The 13,922-nt window shown below is 39.1% G+C and overlaps 2 protein-coding genes across 3 annotated transcripts in view; one reads left to right on the plus strand and one right to left on the minus strand.

The window, feature by feature from the left end:
- Rga (CCR4-NOT transcription complex subunit regena) overlaps positions 1-10,219 on the plus strand; it is a 12,850-nt gene extending 2,631 nt beyond the window's left edge. The window contains exons 2-10 of one of the 2 annotated variants that reach the window (XM_018511635.1): positions 5,707-5,973; positions 6,727-6,791; positions 6,881-7,386; positions 7,511-7,737; positions 8,520-8,762; positions 8,831-9,092; positions 9,418-9,525; positions 9,609-9,834; positions 10,078-10,219. In XM_018511635.1, coding sequence (XP_018367137.1) covers positions 7,061-7,386; positions 7,511-7,737; positions 8,520-8,762; positions 8,831-9,092; positions 9,418-9,525; positions 9,609-9,828 — 1,386 coding nt within the window. In that variant the 5' untranslated portion in view covers positions 5,707-5,973; positions 6,727-6,791; positions 6,881-7,060 and the 3' untranslated portion in view covers positions 9,829-9,834; positions 10,078-10,219. Of the gene's footprint in view, positions 1-5,446; positions 5,974-6,726; positions 6,792-6,880; positions 7,387-7,510; positions 7,738-8,519; positions 8,763-8,830; positions 9,093-9,417; positions 9,526-9,608; positions 9,835-10,077 lie in introns of those variants that run through there. The other variant, XM_018511634.1, reaches the window with a different exon arrangement.
- LOC108763769 (malonyl-CoA decarboxylase, mitochondrial) overlaps positions 9,830-13,922 on the minus strand; it is a 16,693-nt gene continuing 12,600 nt past the window's right edge. Inside the window, 3 exon segments of the mRNA XM_018511633.1 lie at positions 9,830-10,014; positions 10,219-10,377; positions 10,379-10,487. Coding sequence (XP_018367135.1) covers positions 10,333-10,377; positions 10,379-10,487 — 154 coding nt within the window. The 3' untranslated portion in view covers positions 9,830-10,014; positions 10,219-10,332.

Below are 13,922 nucleotides of genomic sequence, written 5' to 3' on the forward strand. Positions count from 1 at the left end.
AGCGTCGTACGACGCAAATCGGATGCAGTGTGAATCCAGCATAATCCGTAATCCGCATCGGATGTTCGCAAAATTTACTACGGTTTGGTTACATACGTTAATAAGCTCTCTGATTGATTCAAGCACTAGCTTAAGACCATCTCGAGTCTTGAGCAACGTCTATGGATTTCGTATCTAGATTTATAAAAGAAGCGCAACTGGTATTAAGTGCTCTGATTGGTCATTGCAATCATATGATTAGCAGCCAATAATAGACTTATTCCTGCGTACTAAAATTGGTTACTTAGGCCGGTATTTATAGTCAGATCTTATATTCAAGACCGTCTTAAGTACAGTCTTAAGAAGTCTCGAACCAATCAGAGGGCTGCATTAGCGTCTTAAGACAATACTTAAGACGGTCTTGAAATAAGAACCGACTATGAATACCGGCCTTAAAGGTAAATTTTCGCGAGCTGCTCAAACTGGCTGTTTCAGCGATAAAAAAATTACGTGATCAAAATTGATAAATATCAAACGCCCATTTTGATCACGTATTCCTTTTTGTCGCTAAAACAGCCGGTTAGAGCAGCTCATGAAAATTTACCTTAATGGATAATTGGTGGATTTCATAGTCCGTCTTGTAAACGACGCCATTTTGAGTACTTCTTCCAGTACTTTTTAGTACTTTTGTGATACTGACATAAGCCGGTCGCGCTTCTCTTATAAATCTAGCTTTACTCCGGATCTACAATAGATGTTTTAAACCTTAAACTGTAAGAAATTGACCAATTATCCCGGGTCTACAATAGGTGTTTTAGGGAGAATCCCGTTTGCCTACAATTCCGATTGCACACACCACTCATATCAGCTGGTGCCTAGTAATTTTTCACTGCTTTACCAATGAGAATATTTTATTTTTAAATTAGCCAATTAGCGACGCATGTGTGCAACATACGATGTGTGCAATCGGAATTGTAGGCAAACGGGATCCTTCAAAAACTTTATTGTAGATACGGAATTACAGTCGAATCTGAGAAGAATAAGCGACTGTGATTCGTCAATTGTTAATGACTCAAGGCTTAAAACCTTAGGCTATGTTCCAAAATTTCCTCTCCGAGAAAGATTTTACTTTGTGTGCTATAGTATACGTTACGTGTACTATATATTTCGAGTAAAATTTTCCTCGGAGAGGAAGATTTGGAACATTGCCCTATTGTAGATCCGGACTTATAGCGTTTTCGGTCCGGCCAAGTTTGCACCAACCTGGGTTGGATTAATGGCGTTTTGTGCTCTTCTATTGGTAGAGCAGGTGACGTCAACCTATAGGAAAGATTAATCCAACCCAGGTTGGTGCAAACCCGATCGGGCCGAAAACGCTATTAGTCAATGGATCGGAAGTGATTGAAGGCATTCGAGCGATATTTCTGAACGCAACCATGGTGAAATCGCAGTTCTATTACATTCAAATGCTGGATTCAATGTGCCTATTCATACTGACGCTCGACGCTCATTTTCAGCGTCAAAATAAGTCACGTGATCAAAATTGACGCTTAATATTCGTCAATTTCTATCACGTGATCATGAGTTCTATTCTCTGAACCTTTCTTCTCTGAATCTCCGACCACTCTATCTATTAGCGTTTTCGGCCCGATCGGGTTTGCACCAACCTGGGTTGGATTAATCTTTCCTATTGGTTGATGTCACCCACACTACCAATAGGAGAGCACAAAACAAATTAATCCAACCCAGGTTGGTGCAAACCTGGCCGGGCCGAAAACGTTATATAAACGTCGATAAAATCCAATGGTTCTTTCCTTGTTTGACACACATCATAATGGCTGCGTTCACCAGACTCAACAGTTTTGCAACCGTTTTATGATTCTTCGTTCAGATTGGACTATTCCTTTAAAATTAAAAGTATAAACAAATCAGCGCGACGAATCATAAAACGGTTTCAAAACTGCTGAGTTTGCTGAACGCAAACAATGTATCTTAAATTCTCTTCCTATAAAAAGAGAAACATAAAGTGTGTTAAACAAAATTCAGTAACAATTTCACGACGCGAAACAGGTCGGTATTTATAGCCGATTCTTGCTTTTAAAACTGTCTTAAGTACAATCTTAAGATGTCATAAGTCAATCCGAGGACTGTATTAGCATCTTAAGATATTATTTAATAGCGTTTTCGATTGGGCAAAAGTTAGTGCGCACCAGTGCGCATTCAGTTCACACCAACACTGGACGAGTTCCATGGGTTGCACTGAATAGTGCAAGTTCAAAAGAATACGCCAAGATTTTCAGTGCTAAAGCTGAAACTCATTTTTGTTCACTTTGAAGCAATGTTCAACAAAATGTTACAAAACTACAGTAAAAGATATTAAGAGTAGGGACAAGACCCCGTTTTCAATTCAACTGCGCAGATTTGCTTGTCCCTATGTATATCCTTAACTGTGATAAAACGTGCACTGAACTGGCACCGTCAAAATATCTCGTGCCACTTAGTGCGCACTGAGTTCGCACTACGCGAGTGTCGTGCGATCAAATGAACACGTGACACTAGCCAAGTGCTCATTGGCACTGCCAATCGAACACGCTCTTGACACTGAGTGCAGCCAGTGCACCCCAATCGAAAACGCTATAAGACAGTTTTAAAATTAAAAAACGGGCTATGAATATCGCCCCATGTTTAACGTTTCACAGTTGGCAGCTCTTAGGGTGCCGTCACATGCGGCGTAACTTGCGTAAGCGTAACCTGCGTATTCTAGTAATTTACTAGAATACGTTATTTTTCATTTACTAGAATACGCCATTCTGAAAGCCGGCATCACATTGGGCGTATTTCGCGGAAGATTAGAGAAATGCGGAACTAATGCGACCAATTGCTGATTAGAATTTCTGTTGTACACTCTAAAGAAATGCTAAACGAATTTATGATTGGTTTTCGTAATCTGCGCAACTTGAAAAGTACGCCTCATGGGGAACTGGCACTCTTCCATCGCGTATACAGGGTGTTTGAAAATTACCGGGTAATCGATCACGAGCAAGTAGAACGGACCGAATTGAATCGAAAATTCTTATACCATTTTGTAGGTTGCGCAATAGTTAACGAGATATTAACGTTTAGAGTGCCGTGACATGCGGCGTAACTTGCGTAAGCGTAACTTGCGCCGACCAATCATATCATTTCACTTGAACATCTGAGTCTGTCTATTCACTTTATGCTTTTTACGCTATTTTGTTGTTACAACAAAACTTGGCTGCGTTCCACTTAACGCTCGCAATGCTCGCGAGCATCGTTTGTCCTTGTTTAACATTTGATAAACGATAAGGATGAAATGATTCCACGAGCTTTAGTCCGGATCTACAATAGAGTTTTAAGCCTTAAGCCATAAGAAATGGGCGATTCACAGTCGTTTATTCTTCTCGGATTCGACTATAATTGGTCAATTTCTTACGGCTTAAGGCTTAAAACACCTATTGTAAATCCGGGGTTATGAGCGTTAAGTGGAACGCAGCCTAGGCGTGCCGTTCGAGTCGTTTGAAGACGTTTAGTGGCAGTTCCCATTCCCAACGACCCACGTGCCGTGCGATCGGTGGGGACGGTAGGTTGTATATTCGGCAGCAGTAGGCCGGCCGGACGCGCTTATTCGACTATCTTTAAATGTTAATATCTCGTTAACTATTGCGCAACCTACAAAATGGTATAAGAATTTTCGATTCAATTCGGTCCTTTCTACTGCTCATGATCGATTACCCGGTAATTTTCAAACACTCTGTATATGAGCGGATGATCAAATAAATTATTAAAATTGGAAAATTTTGTGAGATTACTCTTAGGCTTATTCGACGCATTTTTGCATGAAACGAAAGAATTTGGCAAAAAAATGTCGTTCTGTCTTGTGATCTGAGATATTAAGCGTTAAAGTTGATGACTATTGAGGTTAGGAAATCTGTCACAGAGGCAAAATGAAGTCTATAATTGTACTGTTCCACATGGGTTTCGACTTTTCACGCGATGCAAAGGGGCGTACGACTTTTATAATTGTACTGTTGCAAAATCGAAACCCTTGTGCATTTTTTCAGACAGAATAAGCTAAAATAAGCCAGAAATTAGATTCGACGCATGGTGGTTCTATCATGTTTCGGCGTAACAACAAAATAGCATAAAAAGCATAAAGTGATTAGACAGAAACTGATGTTCAAGTGAAATAATATGATTGGTCGGCGCAAGTTACGCTTACGTAAGTTACGCCGCATGTGATGGCACCCTTAGGCTTTTATCGACATTGGGTGCATTCAGTATTACGACTGCTTACTGAGCGCTCAATGGTCGCGTTCAGTAGACTTAACAGTTATGGAGCAGGGACACAGAAGAATACACCAATAGCAGCGAGTGCTCACGGATCTGGGGCTCTATTCTTGAAAAGAAACGTATACGAAAGTCTAGGGAAATACTATAGTATACGTAACGTATACTGTAGCATTTCCCTAGACTTTCGCATACGTTTTTTTCAAGAATAGAGCCCCAGATCCGTGGAGACCAATGAGCTCTTGTATCTGTTTAGTCTATATTTTTAGTTCTAACGGAATATGCCAATCAGATGCAAGAGCTCACTGAGCGCTCAGTGAGCGGTTGCAATACTGAATGCACCCATTCATAGATAGAGAGGTCGGAGATTCAGAGAAGAATGGTTTCAAACTCTGCGCACCATGTTATTCTTCCACTATGAGAGAACGTATACAAAAGTCTAGGGAAATACTATAGTATACGTAACGTATATGCTGGATTCACACTGTATCCGATTTGCGTCGTACGACGCTCTGCAACCAATCAGAAAACAGGATTCCGATGAAACGAAACAAAATCCAAGGCTGGTATTCATAGTCGAGTTTTATTTCAAGACCGTCTCAAGTAATATCTTAAGACGCTAATGCAGCCTTCTGATTGGTTCATGACTTCTTAAGACCGTACTTAAGACGATCTTGAATATAAGATCTGACTATGAATACTGGTCCAAGACTCACGTCGGATCCAGTGTGAATCGGGGAGATCCCGATTGACCACGGCTCGATTGGACACTACCAATCACAGCGACCGGTGCTTAGGAGCTTTGTAATCTCAAGCGCTGTGAGTGGCTCGTGTCCAATTGAGCCGTGTCCAACTGGGTGCCACCCGTGTGAATCTAACAAAAGAAATCCACCAATCGCCTTCGGGTATATTTCGCGAATCCTCTAGAAATCCCCTAGAATTATGCAGCAGGAGAGATCAAGTTCGAAACTTCGCGTTTTGTATATACGAGATACCGACATAACGTGATGTTCCGCAATATTTCCGTAATCTGAAACGCACAGGCGAGATGAAAATTATCGTACGGCTGTGTTTCGAAGCTTCGGATCTGCTTCGATTGCGCATGTGCGCGCGCGCGTGTGTGTGGCATGTATGTACGTACATATATAGATACGCACACCGCGCTGCGCGCATCTTTAGCTCGTTGACATCGCTGGTCGCTCCGGTCGCTCGGTTGAACACGGTCGTGTTCAATTATTAATATGGCAGATGTTCGGGTCTCTAGTGTTGTTTAAATTCGTGAAACTGCGAGTGACAAAACAGTGGGTCCTGTTATCGAAGGGTACTGTCATGTATATGAGATTTTGATCGGTGCACATCTCAACGTCCACGTGCGAATTTGATTTAACGTGCGCACGAAAGAGGGAAAGTGTGAGGGAGACGATATTGGCTCGAACGTACAGAATCGCATACGAATTCCCTCGTCGCCGTGAGTGTACTAACATCGCCAACCAACCTCGACGACAACGAGAGGCACATCGACGACGTCTGCGTGTGGCGCGCGCGCGCGCGCGCGCGAAATTGGGAAAGAGAACGAGCGTTTTTCGGTTTTTTTTTTTAAACATTCGTCCACTTTGTTTATCATCAGGAACACAATGGAATTCGTCGCGTTGTGATACGCAGCCGGTGGCGCTTATCCCAGGTAGTGTCGCGACACTTTGCGCTTTTACCTTTTGTTATTTTGACATCTTACGCACTGTATTATAACCTTCCGCTCCCCTCCCCCGCCCTCCCCCTCTTTATGCCTGTCAATCCGTCCTCTGTCCTCCGACAGCGGAGATGATCGGTCCGCGCTGCTTGTGTTTACTTGATACGCGCGGCGACTCGCTGCTGTGTTCGCGAAGAGATAGATTTTAGGTGTCTCTCATACAGTTTCCGAGAGAAATGAAACAAATCACGTATCAAGCGTCGTTATTGTGTGTATACTTCTGCAAGTTAGAGCTAGCTTTATTTACCAATACGTGTGTGTGCTGTATGTTATCTCTTTTTTTTCTCCTTCTAAGGGACCATACAAGAAGCTGGGCATAACTAGATTTGATGTGACCAGTTGCGTACCAAAATATTGGATTAAAATAAACTTTTTTTTTTAGTTATTATTGTAGTATGCATAGATTCGCATATGACGTAAAAGTGTAATGTAATTGTGATTATGAAGATCACAATTATATGAAGATCTGTTTATAGCGAACCTGACATTGATATTAAATACATTCAATGAATGAAGGTTGATGTGTGTATTTGAATCTCAACGATCATTACATAGGCAAAATTAGAGTTCTTATCATAGGCATATTTATTTTCGTATGCTTCAGACATAAGGAACTATTTGTATATAAATGGCAAACTTTTTTGAACATTAGAGAGGTATATATCTGATTAAAATAATTTTTTGTTTGTTAGGTGTATCATCGTCTCTGTACTGCATTTTAATGTAACTATTACGGAAACACTGTGCGAAGGAGGAGGTAAACAATACAATGTATTTTATGATAATTTCTGAACCATTGGAATTCCAACCAGAACCAGGAATTAATCAAGATTCTTCTTATTTTAGGTTACAAGTGATTACGGATCTTTGTCATGGATCAATGGCGATCTCATGAAATTATTAAGTTTTCAAGTGTTGTGCTAGAGAAAAAAAAGTGGATGTGTTAATCAAATCTGCAAGATACGAGTGCTTGGTGTGCCTCCTTGCGGGCAAAAACATTTTTTTAAAAAGTAGTGCCACCAGGCTATGGCCAACTTGAACTTTGAACAACCGCCACGCAGTATTGCGAACGCAAGTCTTACTTCACGTGCTGCCGCTGCTGGGGGAGGTTTGAACACCGTGGCCCTTGCGGGTCATGTCACGCCTACCTCGGGCATGTTCTCAGGCTCGTCCGCAAGTACTTCGAGTACAGCCAATTCAGCGATAGTTGCCACTAACGTTTATTCTGGAGCATCTGGTTCTGGCGGTGGACAGAATAATCATCAACAACAGCAGCAACTCTCTCCTATGGGCAGTAGAGGACTGTTTGGACAGAGAACTTTTACTGATAGACGTACGATGCCTGCTCTTGGGTTAGTGTATTTCTCTTCACATATTTCTGCCCTCTTTCCCCTTTCTCTCTCTCTCTCTCTCTCCTCCCCCCTCTCCCCCTCCCTCCCCTCTCTCTCTGTGCAATCATTTCCATCTGTATTGTAGAGCTTCAAATCCAATGGGTAGTATGGGCAGTTTCGGAATACCTCCAAGTCGCAATTACGGATCTCAAGGTGCGGTTAACAATTTCCACTCTGTTTTTGGGAGTGGAGGTGGTGGAGATACAAGTACTCCACCTCTTTTAGATCTCTCGGAGTTTCCCTCCCTAACGAATAGAGGTCAAGGTGATTCTATGCCGCAACCTAGTCCTATGCCAGGGAAACAGCCTTATGGTTAGTGCCAAGAAAACAAAATCAGATTTTTATAATATACACAAGATAAAGTAATCATAATGCACCACAGTTGGTTCGAATCTTTTTCTTGATTAGAAAACTTTCTACATAATTTTGTAAATTTATTTATAACTTCCCTGGTGAAAATTTTTCTCATAATTTTTATACAAATTGGAACATTTTTCAGAAATATTCAAAAATATTCGGAATTTACACATCTTCTCTCAGAATTTTTCATGTAAGCGAATTCTAAAATATTTTGAAATCTCTCGTCCTATAATTAAAAAAAATATTTTTTAATTTTTTAGATTTTATAACATTTTATGTTATAGAAATCGCAGAAATTACACTTACAAAAAATCTTAGAAATCTTATGATATTTCATAATTAACATATATGAAAACTTCTGAAAAAAGATGTAAATTTTCTGAGAAATGTTCCAATTCATATATAAAATGTGAGAAAGTTATAAAATTATATAGAAATTCTAAAAAATTATATAGAAATTCTGAAAAAGTATATAAAAATTCTGAGAAAAATTTTCATCAGGGTTACTTTAAAATAAAGTAAGTAACCATACTTTCGGTTAAAGTATTATAAAATTGTAAAATTAATACTGTAATGCAATTTGTGTGTGTGTGTGTGTGTGTGTGTGTGTGTGTGCGCGCGCGCGCGCGCGCGCGCGCGCGCGTGTTTAGGTTTTAGGCCTTTTCAAATATTTAATATAAATGACCACACTAAAATTATTTTGCTGATAAAATTTTCGTTTATGTATGTTACAGTTGGAATGGTAAAGCAACCAACATCCGAATCGAGCGAATTTACAATGAGCTCGGAAGATTTTCCTGCATTACCGGGAACGCAGAATCGAGAAGGTCCGTCACCTGGTGGCAGTATGTCTGGTGATAAAAATATTCCTGTAGGACTTGGTCCCGAAATCGGACAAGATGTGTTACAGGCCAACAGAGCACCTGGATCTGAGAAATCTCAGTCTTCTAAAAGAGGCATCCAAACATCGCCTGATGGTAAAATCAAAATAAATTAAATAATTAAGTTTTATCAGAGTTTAATTTTCAACATAATTATTGCATAGGCAAGGTGACGAATATACCTGCAAGCATGGTGAAAGATCAATTCGGCATGGTTGGGCTTTTGACGTTTATCAGAGCGGCAGAGACAGATCCGAACTTGGTGTCACTAGCGTTAGGTCAAGATCTTACTGCATTAGGACTGAATTTGAATTCACCAGAAAATCTCTACCAGAATTTTGGTGGCCCCTGGGCGGAAACTCCGTGTCGACCACAGGATATAGATTTTCACGTACCACCAGAATATCTTATAAATGCCGCAATCAGGTATTGATTTTTCATCCAATTATTTAATTTATAAAGCTATCTGAATTGTGATGACTGCAAATATTTATGAACTACATATTTGTACAATATTTGAGCTGCTTCCAAATCTTTGATACTTTACTACTAAGCAGATATTAAATGGAAATTATTTTATCGATGTGTATATTGTATTTAAAAAATATATTAAAACGAAATTATTTTTGGAATTGAAATAGAATAATAGTTATTATTGTATAGAATTGTATTTCATTTGTAGAATATATTCTATTATTGCACAAATTATTTTATCTGAACAAAATTACCATTTTTTATATTTATTTTATAGGGATAAACTAGCGCCAGTTAAACTAAATCGATATAAAGATGATCTACTGTTTTATATGTTTTATACAAATGTTGGGGATGTATTGCAATTAGCTGCTGCGGCGGAATTGTAAGGAAAAACAAAATTAATTTTTATACTTGAAAATATTAGCACGTACGATTTAATTTAAATTTTTTGTATGTGATATGAAGATACAGCAGAGAGTGGCGATATCATATGGAGGAAAAAGTTTGGATAACGCAGGCACCAGGTTTGGGAATTGTAGAAAAGACATCGACATATGAACGTGGTACTTATTACTATTTTGATGCGCAAAACTGGAGAAAGGTAGCTAAGGAATTCCATTTGGATTATGCAAAACTAGAAAGTAGACCTCATCTTCCTTCGAATTTTCACCAAACTCAGCCTTGACTACAGGTGTGTGTACTCAGTTTTATTTCCTTTTTCTTTTACATACATATCACATGTAATGTACACACATGCATATATTTGATTTAAGTATTAATAAAAAACTAGTAGAAAAGAAGTCGGAGCTTTCAATATCGTTCCATGATATAATTTTCTGATTGTTTCTCTGTGTTTTTCTCTGTGATTATTCTGCAAGAAAATACAATAGAGATAATCTTAAAGTTATAATAGAGATTTTATTATCTGTTTTAGACTTGTCTGCAGACCATTGTGCTGTCTTTAAGCTGGAAACGAATCAGCTATTGTATAAATGAACAAATTTAATAATCTTTAATAAAAACATAAAATTTGAAGAGTAATAAAAGGAATTTTTTAAATCATTAAATTAGATACCTCTTCGCCTCGCTATCGGTCATAGTTCATTATCGATTGTCATTATCTTACCATAATAACTTTCTTCCTCTCGCAATTGCGATATTTATTATATTCTCATGTCTTCATATTCTTTCACAATACGTTATAATCCACGTCATAATCCATGTTATAATGGATTTCTTAATTTTTCCGCTTGCGTCGCAAGATTAATTATATCTTCTGTAGCATTTATGGTAAAATGTTCAATGTAATTCCGACTGTTTTTCTCAGAATCTTCCAAGAAATATCTGCAGAAAAGTAATCGTTTGTGTGTGTGTGCGTGCGTGTGTGTATGCGCGCGCGCGCGCGTGTGTGTGCGTGTAGGGGAAAGTGGCCTAAATCGGACCGTGTTCCAAATAGGACCTTTTTAAATTACATGAATACGGTTAAGCGGATTTGCGTGCTATTTATAATGTAAAGTCTCCTTATGAGACACCGAACATGTGACAGCAGTTTGACAGTTCTTTGTCGTAACGTTCATAGAATAGATGCAAATATGTATTTCATCGTAAGAAAATTTAAAAAAAAAATCCTTGTAAATCATTATTTAAAAGGTGTTAAAAATTTGAAAAGTAATTGATTTAAGATTTAATTAAAGAGTGTAGATTTTAAAAATATCAAACGTTTTGTGATTACTTTTGCGGTTTATTGTAAAATTTGTTCCAAAGTTCGAAACGACCCGTGACGAAATCGGACCTCTTCTTGGGTGTTCAAATCGGATCTATAGTACAGTAGATAACTTATAGGCCTGATTATAGTACTAGTGATCAGCCGACTAGATCTGGTTCAAGAAATTAAATCGGTAAAATATTATGAGTCATCAGATTCGGATTAATAGAATTTTATTGATTTCAATTCTAATAAAAATATAAACTGTTAGTCATTTTTTTTCTCTGAATAAAATTTTTATCTTTGTCAATTTGCTCGTTTTTACTCAATAGTAACAAAAATATATTAAAATATTTTAAAATTCTATCTAAAGTGCATAAAAATAGAAGTGTCCGATTTGGACCAGAGGATGGTCCGATTTGGAACAAATAGTTTCAAATCAGACCGGAAAAAGCGTTTTTATATTTTCCATTATAGTTCAAGACAGGTGAGAGATATGTCAAAATGGTCTAAAACCAAAATGAAAGGAATTAAATGATCTTTCCAACAGCACTTTCGATTTTATGATCGGACTTTATTTACGCCTTATAGAGCAAAAACTGCAAATAGGTCCGATTTATCCCATTCTCCTTTATACAGGGTATTTGAAAATTTTCGCGACGCCTGTCACGAGCAGGTAGAACGGACCGAACTGAATCGAAAATTCTTATATCATTTTGTAGTTTGCGCAATAGTTAACGAGATACTAACATTTAAAGATAGCCGAATAAGCGCGTCCGACCGGCCTACTGCTGCCGAATATACAGGGTGTCCCATTTTAAATGATCCAGCCAAATATCTCGAAAACTAAACCCAGTAGACAAAAATGTTTCAGACAAAAGTTGTTTGACTCGAAGGGGGACATAAGATGGTGCCATCGATTTGACCTTGGATAGTCCTCTGAAGGTCACGTGAAGGTCACCTTTAATTTTTTTAATGGAACCCCTTATTTCTCATTGCACATTCTTACAGCTCATCTCGAGAGCTTTCCAAAACACTATAATTAAGTTACTTTTCGTTAAGTACTAGTTAAGTTATAAAGCAAGATCGGGACTGATCCGGCCGATTAAAGCAAGATCGAGACTGATTCGGCCGATTAAAGCAAGATCGGGGCTGATCCGGCCGACTAAAGCAAGATCGGGGCTGATCCGGCCGATTAAAACAAGGTCGGGGCTGATCCGGCCGATTAAAGCAAGATCGAGACTGATCCGGCCGACTAAAGCAGGATCGGGGCTGATCCGGCCGACTAAAGCAAGGTCGGGGCTGATCCGGCCGACTAAAGCAAGATCGGGGCTGATCCGGCCGATTAAAGCAAGATCGAGGCTGATCCGGCCGACTAAAGCAAGATCGGGGCTGATCCGGTTGATTAAAGCAAGATCGGGACTGATCCGGTCGATTCATACCAGAATCTAGTTTTCATGTGAAATGATTATGATCTTAATAAGTGTTCGAATATCTGTCCATTATTATCCACACATAATTGAACTCGACGTTCAAAACTGTCAACTGTCGATAAAAGTGTATTTCTTGGAATGCTACGGCAGGCAAGAGTTATACGCTCCATCATATTCTCTCTTGTTGTGGGTGTTTTTGAATATACTACGTTTTTCAAGTATCCCCATAAAAATAAATCTAGACTTGACAAGTCTGGAGATCTAGGGCACCATGACACTGGTCCACTGTGTCCTATCCATCTACCTGGAAATGTGAGATCTAAATGGTTTCTAACTCTTCTACTCCAGTGCGCAGGTGCATCATCCTGTTGAAAGAACATACGTTGTCTTGTATCGATATCTTCAAGCAACGCCGGCAATCTTTGTTGTAGAAAGTGTAAATAATTATTACCATTAACATTTTCGTCTAAGAAATAAGGGCCGATAAGGTTTCCGTTTAATATGCCACACCATACAACGAAGCAACTTTTCACAACACTGGACAATTAAATCAACACAATTCTCATTATTTTCTGAGTCTGTTGAAAACGTTGGTATAGAGAAGTTAATCATCAACATCGCTGAAGCCTCATTGTATGGGGTGATCCCGATTGATCACGGCTCGATTGGATACCACCAATCACAGCGACCGGTGCTTAGGAGCTTTGTAGTCTCAAGCGCTGTGAGTGGCTCGTGTCCAATTGAGCCGTGTCCAACTGGGTGCCACCCCATACAATGAGGCTCCAGCGATGTTGATGATTAACTTCTCTATACCAACGTTTTCAACAGACCCAGAAAATAATGAGAATTATGTCGATTTAATTGTCCAGTGTTGTGAAAAGTTGCTTCGTCACTAAATAAAACAAATCTAAAAAATGTTCGATCACGATTTAACATTATTTGTACCCACCTACAAAATTCTAGTCTTTGATAAAAATCATTGAGTGTTAATTGTTGTGTCAAAGTGATATGGTAAGGATGGAAGTTATGAGTGGTCAAGATCCTGTGACTTGTTGATTTCGGAATACCTAATTCTCTTTCGATTTGCCTCGTTGACACGCGTGGATTAATAGCTATCATTCCCAATGCGGCAAATACTGTTGGATCATCCCTTTCTGGTACGTTAATATGACGTCTTTGTCGTTTTTAACGTTGACGTTGTCGTTGACAACGCAATACAAGTCTGAAAATCGTACAATGATTTGGATGTCGTCTATGAGGAAATCGATTACGGTACAATACCGCTGCTTGTCGATAATTATTATGGCATTCTCCAAGTACCAGAACAATATCAATAATTTCGTTCAAAGTATAATCCGGCATTTTGCGTACGTTAAATTACAAGATAAAGTAAGAGCCGATAGATTTATTATCCTGGTTAATATTGGACGACTAAGACAAATTTACGCATTTACGGATCATTCTTTGCCATTAGCCATTATGGATCCCGGTTGGATGGACCGATTAAGATAGAAAATGTTGCGTGAGTATAAAGTTCAGCGCTCAGAATCAGTTGCCCTTTTCGGCCAGATTTCTGAGGAGACGCCAACTGTCCCTCCACTACCGCTCCAGACTCTACGCCCGAGCCGCCGATCGCGCGTG

This window comes from Trachymyrmex cornetzi, unplaced genomic scaffold (assembly GCF_001594075.2).
Source record: "Trachymyrmex cornetzi isolate Tcor2-1 unplaced genomic scaffold, Tcor1.1 scaffold382, whole genome shotgun sequence".
NCBI classification, from domain to species: domain Eukaryota; kingdom Metazoa; phylum Arthropoda; class Insecta; order Hymenoptera; family Formicidae; genus Trachymyrmex; species Trachymyrmex cornetzi.